Source organism: Chanodichthys erythropterus, chromosome 2 (assembly GCF_024489055.1).
Source record: "Chanodichthys erythropterus isolate Z2021 chromosome 2, ASM2448905v1, whole genome shotgun sequence".
Lineage (NCBI taxonomy): Eukaryota > Metazoa > Chordata > Actinopteri > Cypriniformes > Xenocyprididae > Chanodichthys > Chanodichthys erythropterus.
The window spans coordinates 39,002,702-39,016,170 of NC_090222.1; the positions used below are offsets into that span (position 1 = coordinate 39,002,702).

At 34.2% G+C, this 13,469-nt stretch overlaps 1 protein-coding gene across 1 annotated transcript; it reads right to left on the reverse strand.

The window, feature by feature from the left end:
- Positions 1-2,686: 2,686 nt before the first annotated feature.
- On the reverse strand, positions 2,687-13,229 carry rab5ab (RAB5A, member RAS oncogene family, b). The gene is made up of 6 exons (XM_067412210.1): positions 13,108-13,229; positions 9,811-10,043; positions 6,739-6,890; positions 6,183-6,305; positions 5,914-6,007; positions 2,687-4,568 (listed from the first exon to the last, which is right to left on the reverse strand). Exons 2-6 carry the CDS (start codon positions 9,980-9,982, stop codon positions 4,453-4,455), a joined length of 657 nt encoding a protein of 218 aa, XP_067268311.1. The 5' UTR covers positions 9,983-10,043; positions 13,108-13,229; the 3' UTR covers positions 2,687-4,452.
- Between the last annotated feature and the right edge of the window lie 240 nt (positions 13,230-13,469).

Below are 13,469 nucleotides of genomic sequence, written 5' to 3' on the forward strand. Positions count from 1 at the left end.
TATTGGATCAAAAATACAGAAAAAACACTAATATTGTGAAATATTGTTACAATTTAAAATAATGGTTCCCTATTTTAATATACTTTAAAATGTAACTTATTCCTGTGATCAAATCTGAATTTTCAGCATCATTACTCCAGTCTTCAGTCACATGATCCTTCAGAAATCATTCTAATATGCTGATTTATTATCAATGTTGGAAACATTGGAACCTGTGATACTTTTTTTCCAGGATTTATTGATAAATAAAAAGTTAAAAAGATAGTAAAGACTTATATCGTTAATTTTTTTTTTTAAAAAATCACTTTTTATCAATTTAACAGATCCTTGCTGAATAAAAATATTAATTTCTTAAGAAAAAAAAAAAAAAATACTGACCCTACATTTTTGAACAGTAGTGTATATTGTTACCAAAGATTTCTATTTTAAATAAATGCTTTTCAAAGTATCACAGGTTATAAAAAAAAAAAAAAAAAAACATTAAGCAGCACAACTGTCTCCAACACTGATAATAAATCATCATATTAGAATGACTTCTGAAGGATCATGTGACACTGAAGACTGGAGTAATGATGCTGAAAACTCAGTTTTCAATCACAGAAATCAATTATATTTTAAAGTATATTAAAATAGAAAACCATTATTTTAAATTGCAATAATATTTCACAATATTATTTTTTTTTTCTGTATTTTGATCTAATAAATGCAGCCTTGATGAGCTTGAGACTTCTTCCAAAAACATTAAAAATAGTAATGTCCAAACTTTTGACCCATACCATAATATAAATCTATATCTGCCTATTATTTCATATGTCAGGCTTTACAGGGCTAAAACACTTAAAATGTGTAATTTCTGCGCCAATAGCAGGATATATTACAGCAAAATAACATAGGAATTGTTGTGAGGAAACACCCTGGAAAAGCTGATGGTTCATGTTTCATCACAATATTCAGGGTTTCACTGTGGCAGAGTTCAACTAAAAATACTTCATGTACATCTCCTCAAACTGGGTAATTTCCCCTCAAAAAAAAAGCAAACATTATTTCATGTCTAGCATTAAATCCCTGTTCCTGCACACTGCATTAATATTCAAAATGCATGTAACAAACTGGAACATTCAGAGCATGTATGTATACAATCCACCCCCTTTATTGGAAATGTACTAGTACCTGGACATTAAAAATCGATCAGTCCCTCAGTGTTAATGCATTACACTGCTGAATTACTGAACGTCTGCCAGTTAGTTCACCGACCGCAGCTACCTGTGGTACTTCAGGAGTGTTAGAAAGTTCACTGTAGTCCATGATGAAATCATTTTGGATACGACAGGCAGCCACAATTTTATAACTAGAAAAAAAAAAAAAACGCAACTCAAAATTGTGCAATTCAATAGGTTCTTAGAAATAAAAACATTGAGCGTTTTGAGAGAAGGTACAAGACAGACCACTGACTAAATGTCAAGTTCATTTGTTAATAACACTACATACATTTAAAAAGACCACCATTTAAACATGTTTCTTTTCACAGAGAATCGTCAGACTGGTAGTAGGATTTATGGGAGGCTGTACAGTGTGCAAATTACTGTCCGTCATGGCAGGCAAATCTAAAGAATGAGTTTCTTTCTGCACATGAAACATTTGAAGAAAGTCATGTTTTGTAACAAAGGTCCTCACATAGACTTTAACGTCTTGTTCGGCGGCACATATCATTTAAATTTGCCTGCAAACACACGCCTTTAGTCCTCAGAGTACATGTGACGACACAAAACTGCACTGCATCACTGACATAATCAGGCGGCGATGACAGTTTGCTCATGACTACCTGTAAGATTACTACAAAAACTGCAGGGAAAGATTCCTGGACATGTTCGAGATGCTGAAGTTATATTTTTTTCTTTTTTTGTGTTTTTAATTGATCATTGTCAGGCCCACATGAAATTTACACAGAATATAGATGCCAACACAATTTTACACATTAACTCTTCCACGCCATCAATGAGTTTTTCCGGCAATCCATGTTTTCGGTGTTATACGGTAGGGGGCGCTATTACGCATCTTCTGAAAGATAATCTCCAGATTAAAACACAGGCGAAGAAGCAGCAGCGATAGATGAACATTAAACGCCGTATAAATCGAAACAGTCTAACGTTACTATGGTTGCAAAGTGGCAGAAAGTTTCCAGTAAATTTCTGGTAACTTTCCACAGGAACTTTGGAAATAATCATATTTGGAAACTTAACAGGAATGTATGAGAAATTTATATAAAACGTATCATAAATATAAACATTTTGTTTGGTCATAACATGAATTAACAGTTATTTCTGTTTTGCATCCAATTAATTCTAATTTAATATGTCAAATATATTTTTATTGCAGCAATTGTTATGCGCGTGTTATTTATTTCAGTGTCACATGATTCTTCGGAAGTCATTCTAATTGATAATTGAGGATCAAATCAGCCTATGTTGGAAACTGTTGTGCTGCTTAATATTTTTTTGGAACTTGTGATACTTTTTCAGGATTCATTGGTGAATAAAAAGTTAAAAAGAACAGCATTTATCCAAATTCCCTGTTTATTCCCATTAGTTCCCAAATATTCCCGTTAATTCTCGTGGAAATTTTCCAGCCTTGAAAATTCCCAGAATTCTGCAACCCTACTGAATGAAATGTCTAAACTATGAAGAGGAAGCGACTGTGAAGCTGTGAAGTCTTTGACAAAAACGTGGTTTTTCTCTTTTTGTTTAAAATGTTGCCCACAATCAAGTGTTGATTAAAAAAACAGAATAGCTAGATTAAAAGCAGTGGCTCTGTTCTGTCTTTCTTTTGTTATATTATATGTTCAGATATTCATACAACAAAATAAAATGGCAACTTTTTAAAAAAAGCTGGCGAGGAAAGAGTTAATTTCCCCTTGCATGTTTTTTTTTTTTTTTTTATTAAATACTTTGGTTAGTTTATCATGTGCTCAGCTACAAGCCTGTAGTCCATTGAACACATTTTAACATGTTCAAATCCTCAGAAAATGCACAGATTCCATATGGGCCTGACATTAAGTTTATAAGCATAACACAGAGATGAGAATACAGTCGCAATTAATAATAATTAGGGTTGCAAAATTCTGAAAATTTTTAAAGTTGTAAATTTTCCATGGGAATTAATGGGAATAAACTGGAATTTAAAAAAAAATTGCAGGTAATCAGGGAACTTGAATATAGTGGAAAACATCTTGCAGCTTAATTTGGTTAAAACAATCAGATTTAACGCAAATTCAGTTGAATTTCTACCCTGTGTGTTCCTCAATCACATGCATACAGCACACTACTGACTGCAGTGCTGTCGAGGATTGAGAGGAAAAATGCAGAAGCTTGAGAGAAAATGCTTGCATTTCACATTTTAATGGGAGTTTTTTTTTTTGTAATGTTTATTTGATTCAACATTGACGCTTTTTGTTGTTCAATAAACGAACTGATTAAAGTTCTACTCAAATAAATGAGTCAAATGTAATTTTAAATTTTTTTCACCAAACAAAATGTTTATATTTATATTTGTATGAGTTTCCCCAAATTTCCAATTAATTCCCAATTAAAGTTTCCAACTTATAAAACTGCCAAAATTCCACAGCTTAACTTTCCATGGAAAATTTCCACCCCTTTGCAACCCTAATAATTATAATTCATACAAAAGGCTGAAGATGTTCTACTGACTGCGTTCCTTGATTTGTTCTTTATCCCCAAAGACGATATCGATTCTCCAACTCATTCGATAGATCCCCCTGCTACAAGCTCAATCTGGTAATGGATGCAATATTTCATTATCGTCATGGCAATACTGCCATATGTGGCGCACAGCAGGTGCATTGAGGAATGCTTAACTACAACAAGAAGCTACTGCATCCAGACTACAACAAACTTTACACCGGCTGCTGATGGAGCAGGTGGAGGATCTGGTTTTTCATGAGCAGTTTTAAAACTCTCAGTCTGATTGAGTCATAAGCAGGCCCACACGAAATCTGCATGCTGATTTCCACAGAATTTTAATGCATTTATGGGGTTTATTAAATATGTTGACTAATTTGATTAGCCACCAATAACAATAGCTTCCTACTTTCGCAGAAAAACATCTGCAGATTGCGCCCGGGCCTGTTTATAAGGTAATCAGGTATACTAAACACATACAGACACACTCAATATTTCTCTCTCTCTCTCTCTCTCTCTCAACCAGGCTTGTTCTCCTGCTAAATTAAGTTAAAATGTGTATTTAGCGTTTGTAGTGATACATGCATCCAGTAGACTGCAGATTTACATATATTTTCTTAAAAATAAAAAGTAAAAAAAAAAGTATTAGAAACCCAGCTATACAGAGTCTTTAGCTAATCCAAGGAGCAAGGTTTGGAAGGAGGAGCCCCATGTCCAGATGTGATGCGGTTGGTTAGGAGGTGAGGACCGTCGGCGTTTAGTTGCTACAGCAGGGGCCTTTCGTGGGCTGTGCCGTTTCTGTTAGATCCACACCTCTGTTGCGTCCTGTGTTGGCACCTGCAGGCTGGGGCTCATTCTTGGGTAGTTTCTTTGCTATGGTGAATACAGACAATGGAAAAATTATGGAAATGCTGCGACGTTTCATGATGTTTGCAAGTTAACATGAAAAGGCATTCAAAAACATCCAAAATGTGACATTTTCATGAGGGAAACCCGGGTACAAAATTTAGGGTAGGCCCTGAAGGGTTCATGCTAGATGCCTGCTTTCAAACGCTCCTGCTTTCACAGACATATTCGATGGCCGTTGTGTTGATGCACTCAATCAGAAGTGTTTATGAATCTGCTCAACAGCGCTCAAAGCGTCACATTTTTAACATTTCAGTACCGAAGTCAGTACTTTTTACAACTCTAGGTTGAATTCAACAAGATTTCATCGATTTTACATTTTAACACCCATAAATGTGAGGTGGAACAAAACGTGAGACTAGGCTCATGCTAACATTTTTGTACCTCTAATTTTTAATGGCACGGTCAAATGTAAGAACACAGTCATGGTTTACATTGTTCACAATCAAACATTGAAAACTGAACAAATTACTACAGAATGTTTCAAAGGAAATAAATAATATTTCACACATACTATATGAATATAGTTAAGCTACAAGTCAAAAGTTTTGGGGTTGGTATTGTAATTTTGTTTTTTTACTTTTAATAGTTTTATTCAGCAAGTATGTATTAAACTAATCAAAAGTGACAGTAAAGACATTTATAATGTTTCAAAGATTCCATTTCATATAAATGCAGTTCTTTTGAACTTTCTATTCCTCAAAGAATCCTGAAAAAAAAAAATGTATCATGGTTTCCACAAAAATATGAAGCAGCACAGAAATGTTTCTTTAGCATCAAATCATCATATTAGAATGATTTCTGGAGTAATGATGCTGAAAATTCAGCTTTGATCACAGAAATAAATTACACTTTACTATATATTCACATAGAAAACAGCTGTTTTAAATTCTAATAATATTTCAGAATAAATGCCTTGGTGAGCAGAAGAGACTTCTTTCAAAAACATTAAAAATCTTACCGACCCCAAATGTGATAATACATATATATATATATATATATATATGAAGACTTCAGATGCAAAAGCCTCTGAAATTTTCTTCTAAAATTAGTGTTTTTATCAGGCTGCTATGTTTTAATTTTAGTATTTTCACTTTATTGGCAGTAAATAGATCCTTTTCATTACCGTTAAAGTGAAATAACTGAACATAAACATAGGAGCCTGATAAAAATGATCATTTTAGAAGAAAAATTCAGATGGCACTTAGAGGCTTTTGCATCTAAAGTGTTCATACATACATACATACAAGTATTTATAAGTGTACTATAACTATTTGACAAAAGTAGTCAGTCAAACTAGTTGATAACTTACCAATGGCCATGAAAATCTCGTTCACGTTCATTGAAGTCTTTGCCGATGTCTCCATAAACAGCAAACTGTTGTCATCTGCATATGACTGTGCATCCTGTGAAAAAAGAAAACGGCAGGGTTTCAGACTCTTAACAGACAGCTGTAAGCATCTGGAAGTCCAGTCTGCACGGCATGTTTGTTTGTTTGTTTGTTTATAAACAGTTCCACATCTCATTTGTAAAGCCAACAGGAAGCGTCCGCTCGTCTGTGGCTGTTCAAACATCACAAACCTGAAAGTCCAACGCTCTCTTGTTGGCAAGGTCTGCCTTGTTTCCAGCCAAAGCTATTACAATATTTGGACTGGCTTGTCTTTGAAGCTCTTTCACCCAGTTTTTCGCACGTGCAAATGATTCCTGAAAGGAAAGGAAAAAAACATGCATTTCTATAAATTATTTTCTGGATTCAGAGCTCACTCATTCATGCTTCAAGGGGTCATATCATACATTTTTTCATTTTAAATGTCTCCCCGACAGGTCCACTTATTATGTAAGTGATAATTTAGTTTTTTTCATAACCATTTTCCATCCTCTCGCCGACCTGTAGAATTAAATTGGATGTTTTTTGTATCTACGTAAACACACTTTTTGCCTGTGAAATGAGAAACGCCACTTTGCTGCATTCACATGCAGGTTTGCTAAAAGGATTTTAGATCAAGCCGTTTTTGCAGCTTTAATGCTCTTTTTGGACATGGGAAGAAGTGTTGAGTTACAGTACAACATCAAAAGAGACAGAACATTTTGATTCCTTGTTTAAGCTGCAGAGTAAACAGAGCATGTTAGGACTCACTTCATTCGTAATGTCATACACCACTATGGCCGCCTGTGCTCCTCTGTAATACATTGGGGCCAGACTGTGGTAGCGCTCCTGGCCAGCTGTATCCCAGATCTCAAACTTCACTGTTGTGTCATCCAAACATACTGTCTGAGTCAAGAAGGCAGCTAGTGGAGAGAGGACAGAGACGGGTCAGATCTTGCCATCTAGTAACTGACTGTAATTATGGCTGGGCGGCATTTTGCTTTACCAAGGTGTGTTTGTGTGTATATGGGCTTTGTGTTTATAATAGTCGATTTCTAGTCGACTATTAGTCGTTCATCTAAGACATTAGTCCACTTATCGCACGTTTATATATATTTAATTACTTAAATATATACTGAGGAGAATACTAAACTATAATGAGCGTTTAATATATATATATATATATAGGCGCTCAAGCGCACACATAAAGCTCGCCGCAAAGCACCGGCAAAAGTAACTATAAGATTTTAGTTAATCTAAATAAGGGTCATAAAAGGCATTGTAAAAATAATAAATTGAATGATCTAATCCAAATCCAAGTCTTCTGAGGAGACACGAAGGCTTTATATGTGACCCTGGACCACAAAACCAGTCATAAGGGTCAATTTTTTGAAAATGAGATTTATAAATCATCTGAAAGCTGAATAAATAATCTTTCCATTGATTTATGTATGTATTTGTTAGGATAGGATAATATTTGACCGAGATACAACTATCTGGAATCTGAGGGTGCAAAAAAATCGAAATATTGAGAAAATTATCTTTAAAGTTGTCCAAATGAAGTGCTTAGCAATGCATATCCACTCACAAAAATATTTTTTTTATATTTATGGTTAAAAAATGTATAAAATATCTTCACGGAACATGATCTGATCTTAATATCCAAATGATTTTTGGCATAAAAGAAAAATTGATAATTTTGACCCATACAATGTATTGTTGGCTATTGCTACAAATATACCCTTGTGACTTATGACTGGTTTTGTGGTCCAAGGTCACACATATGATGAACAGATTTACAACGACGCACATACTGTAGTAAACACGGACATTCAAATGTGTGTGACATGCAAAAACAACATGAAAGTGAGTAAATGAAGAGAGAATTATAATTTTTGGATGAGCTAATAAAGTTTGGGAATTACAACTTCTGAAAAACTGAAGCACATATGCGCTGGAGCGGCTCTCCGCAAAGTAAAAGCATAATTTAATTCGCCATACTGCATTTTTAGTTTTGATAGTATGATGATTCAAAGCATTCTAGATTGTTTATTCTTATCATGTAAGTGTATAATCTGCGCGGGTGGCTTGTCTGTGTTCAATGCAGACATTAACTGAATCTTCTTTACAGAGTTTCACTAGCAGTACTACATTAAACTACTATATTTAATTCTGAATATAATGTATAATAATGCAATGGGGAAATATATGTGGGTCCTGATAATGCCAAATTTTACCAGTAAAAAAGGGCTGACGTTTTTATATGTATAGTATAATTCTATATTTTCAGGTTCAGAATTATGAACATTTTTATTCTGGTGAATGAAGAATTTCTCTCTTAGATTTCAGCTATTCTAATTCCATGTTAAAATTCAGTTTTATTGTGCAGTGACACACTTAGTCGTGTTAATTTACATACAGAAGATTCAATTAAATCTTGAAATATTGTAAATTCTTTATGAAGTTGCATGTACAACAAAGTTATTAAATTATTAATGTTTTGGAAATAAATCCGTTATTTGAATGTTTAATTTTTTTTTAAATTTTGTTCAAAATATTGAGATACGTATCAAAAGTGCATCCTGTTTGTTCAGGGAGATCGAGACGGCAGAAAGCGCATCCTGTTTGTTTTCTTGTTATTGTGAGTTTACACAAATAAAAGTAGTTTGACCAAAAATGATGCTGTTATCAGGAAAAATGCAAGATATCGCGCCGGCGCCTCCATGTCGCGCAGTAACAATTAGTCAACTATTAAGGGGCAGCCCTCGTGCGTATACTGTAATATAAGATTTTAGTAGGACTGGACGATTATGGCCTAAAATCAAAACCTCGATTAATTGAAAATTTTACCTCGATTACGATTAATGAACAATTATTTTGTTTCTGTTTTTTCATAGTTCACTGACAAGGTTTGTACTGTAAATATGTTTGACTATTAAAGGTGGGGTATTTTTTCCTTTTGAAAGAGTGATCTGACATAACAGCTCACTTTCAGCAGTTATTTTATCTATGCTTTGTAACATTTCTTACAGATTTCTGCTCGTTGTAAATCAGATAAATAATAATAATAGTCGAGAAAGACATCGTATGTGTAACAGTAGATGTACTGGATCGTGCATGTCTTAAAGGGAAAAAAAATTCCTGCTGTCTGTGTTTTTAATATTAAATCAAACAACAAATCACAAAGAAATCACTCACTTCTCTTGATTGAATATTTTTTGTAACTTCAATAATGATTTAATGTTTATTTATTTTATACGGTGAAAATAATATGCATTATTATTTTATATTTGATTACTTTATCCATTTTCTGTACCTGAAAACTACTGTTAGATACCTGAAAAACCCTGTTTATTTTATTTGAATATTTGCTCTATTGTATTTATTTGTGCTGTTGCTTGTAGTTTGATTATTTGTTCTTATTTTCTTTACTTTTAGACAATAGTCCTATTTTCCCGGAACATAGCACATACCGAAACCGTGACCCTAAAACCGTGATATGACCCGAACCGTGAGCAATTTGCACCCCTAGAAGATGCAAGGCTCACCGCTCGCACGCCATAGTTGTGTGTTGACTCGGCGTTCACCTCCATGTTGCTTTCATGCCACTGACTGGACGGGGCGGAGTCACATGGCTACAAACACGGTAGTATGTTTTTAAGGGGAAGTATTAACAGCATTAAAAAACAAAATAAACGACATGGGAAAATTACATTGGTTAGAGGTTCTGAATTTAGGTTTCGATTAATCGTCCAGCCCTAGATTTTAGTCATACTGCCCATTCATAAGTGCATTAACCACATCAGATATGAGTTATTATACACACAGAAATTGAAGTCTTACCTCCTATTGTGCTTTCCTGAAACTCATGAAACTGTCCTTTTACAAAGCGAAGGACTAGACTTGACTTCCCCACAGCAGACTCTCCCAAGAGCACTAGTTTGAACTGACAGATTTTGTTGCCGCTGTTCGGCCCGTTAGGTCTCGTTGCTCCACCTCTTCCTGCCATGACCATTAAAAGCCCCAATCTCCTGTACTGAAGTCAAGAGGTGCTTCTCAAACGGTCACTCCCAGATCTGCAGGAACAAACAATAATCTAGTATCACTCCTCAATTCACAACAACATTATTAAGTAATGCAATACATCAGAGGTGTCTGTTCCTGCTCACTGGAGATGCAGCCTGAGGTTTGAGCAGGACGGGAACTAAACACTGCAGTAAAGTCGGCTCTTGTTTTTCAAATGTGGTTTACTTATTTAACCAACTACACCCTGAGGATAACACTGGTGGATGATAAGTAACAATATGCCATTTTCCATATTCTGAAATAACTAAAAACAAGGCACATCTGCTTAGGGCTTTGTGATTGTTCAAAAAAAGGTGAGTTGTGAAACAGATATGCTTGCATCCTATAAGTCTAGACCCAGATCTTCAGGGCCCCATAATATATGAGACTGGTTATAAGCCGATATAGTTCGTCATGCCGTTAATTACATCCATTCCAATGCAGTCACATGACTAAACGATGGACGACAGACATTGTTCAGGAACTGCCACTCTTGTTAAGCCTTAAATATCCATTGTGCTTTGACCCCAAAACCCAGTGACGTCAGTCTTGTGTCCTTAAACAGTCTCCAAACAAAACCAAAGTCATGCTGGGAATGACATACAAGATTACTACATACTGAATATGGTATATATGAAAGCCTAATTCCAAAAAATCATGCTTTGAGATAAAAATACTTAATTATTAGGGCTGGGTATTGATAAAATTTTCATAATTCGATTCGATTAGTATTCACATGCTTTCAATTTGATTATTTTGGATGTAGTATTTCAGTTGCAGTAGATGGCAAATTTTCTAGAGGAAAAAATCTCTCAACTAATGCTGTAAACTACACATGAGAGTCAGCTGGTACTACTATAATAATATTGAAGGTTTAAATTAACTTTATATACAAACACTTAAATTACTCTCAATGATGTTTTTATTATAAATAAAGTTTAGAATTACATAATCATATTTCTACTCCAATTCGTTTTTTTTTTTTTAATATAAACATTTAAATCGCGGCTGTCATAACTGATTTATTCAAACAAGCATTAAATATTGAAGAACATTAAAAATTATAGTGAATATGTAACGGTGCATAGCTATATTTATTTATCAGAATGCTGCTCTCTAAAGTTCACTTTTCTAGCTGACTAATGAGTTTATGGTCACTGAATATGTTTTTCTGAAGTCAATGTGACGTTACGTGACATTGAAGATGTTTTATTGACGTCTTTCCGAGGTTGAAACACTGATTGAGCGATTACACGAGACATGATACGGATTTCAGTAAGTTGTACTGTATCTTTTAACATACCTTCAGATGTTCATGCATGTTTATTTCGTGCTGTAACTCGTATTGAAGCGGAGGAGAAGATGATCACATGCTTCTCTTTAACTGAGGCGCTAAAGCGATCCGTCACGCCACATTAAACAGCACCAAAACGGTATTTATTTTTTTAATCTCATAATAAGATGGACTTCATTTGAAATCTGAGACTTTGCTTCATATCAAAAGAAACAAAGCACAAAGATTATTGCGATTTATTGCTCATTCATCAACTGAAAACATACTAGACTAATCAATTCTTGGGATTTAAGAATCGATATCGGTTCGTATTAATTAATCAATTCTTTAAATTGTAATGTTGACATGCATTCTCTGTAAAGCTGCCTTGAAACGATATGTATTGTGAAAAGCGCTATACAAATAAATGTGAATTGAATTGAATATCGATTAAAATCCAGAAATCTATTTTTTTTTTTTTACCCAGCCCTAATAATGCCACAAAAGTAAAAATTATAAGAAAGTCAACTATGTCATTCTCTAAACTTTTTGTTTCGTAATTTTTTTTTTTTCTGTTTTTTGGTGGAAATTGGCTTTCATACACTTTTTTTGTAGTAATGTAAGGAAAGAAAAAGCCTTAAACAATATCCACAGGAAAAAAAAATAGGATTATTTTTTAGGAGGCAAAAAAGTGAACAAATCACTTTCACTTTACATCATCATCAGCATCCCAGTGTTTTCTTTTTCCTTCTTATTATTCCTCTAATTTGACTTTTTGAGCCAAGTAACATGGACGTACAAGGTTTCACTTTTTGCTGCATACTCTTCAGGTATTTTTCCATAGTAATATACAGTACAAAAACCAGTAAAATACGAAAATATATTAAGTGATTCGGGTATTCTGTACATGCAGAAAACATCCATAATGTGTATGGAAAGTATGATAATATGCTATTCAAACACAGCCCAAGTCCCTTTACCTCTCTGGTTAACTGACTCCCAATGTCTACTTCATATACTAGGCTTTATCTATTTACATTTAACCCTGTTTATATCTTATGTAATTTAGAAAGCATGAGACAGAGTGACAGTGCAAAACACAGATCTGTCATGATCAGACCGCACTTGTGATTGCTTCTTTTAACTTTTAACTTAAAAAACGATGATAAATCAACATTTATATACACTGAACGTTAGATTTAATAGCAGATGTTCAGATTAAAAGAAACATTTTTGATCAAATATGAGTTGTTTGACGTGTAGCATCACCTGACTGTTCAAAACAAACGCAGCAGACTTTAATCGGCTAATATTGTGTTTACTGTACAAGTCAATAAGTAACTTCAATTTCAGATGAATAAAATAATATAAAGTCACTGAATTATTTAAATGGAAAATGTATTTAGTGACATGAAGCTCGAGCTGCCTGTTAGCTTGTGATGCTAACTGTGCTAATGATATTGTATCTCTCTCGCTTTCTTTCTCTCTAATACACACATGAAAACAGCTCAATGACAATCGTGTTCCGACTTTCCCAGCTGTACTTTATCGGGTTTGTCAGTTTTTTTTAGATGCTTCGGTTCAAATGGTTCCCGAAAGCTAAAGGTGCTAATGCTAAGAGAAAAACAGGCCGCGCGCTCTGCGCGTACACACACCGCTGAGCGTGACATCTCATAAATAAACTGTTAAAAAGCCAGAAAAGCAGAAAGAACTGCACAGCTGTGTGGTTTATGTCAAAATCAAAGCTCGAAACACTCAAATTATTATAACAGTACAAATGTTTAAAGCCCAAAGACTCGTACCTTCCTCTCGGTTCCTCCCAACTTCCCCTTTTGCATCGAAACTGATGATGACGGATCGGATGACTGGATCTGACGTCAGACGCATTGGCGAGAAACCGGCCAATCACAACAAGGCTTCTGAGAAATATTTTTATTTTCGTAACGCTATGGGTTATAATTTTGCATAAAGATTTGTAAAATTATTATTATTATTATTATTAAATACTTTAAAAATTTGGTTGTTTTGGATAATGATTTATAATAATTTAAAAGTTTTTGAACAGTCATGTATTTTTTTAATATATGCAGTATTTATTAAGCTTTTGAGAAATGATTTATTAAATCACAAAGGATTTGATTTAGCCTCCTTCAAAACAAGAATT

Coding starts and splice junctions, on each gene's coding strand:
- rab5ab (XM_067412210.1), bottom strand. CDS start 9,982: ATGGTCATGGCAGGAAGAGGTGGAGCAACGAGACCTAACGGGCCGAAC. Junction 6,891..9,810: donor TCAGGAAAGCACAATAGGAG/GTAAGACTTCAA, acceptor TCTCTCCACTAG/CTGCCTTCTTGACTCAGACA. Junction 4,569..5,913: donor CGAGATTTTCATGGCCATTG/GTAAGTTATCAA, acceptor TATTCACCATAG/CAAAGAAACTACCCAAGAAT.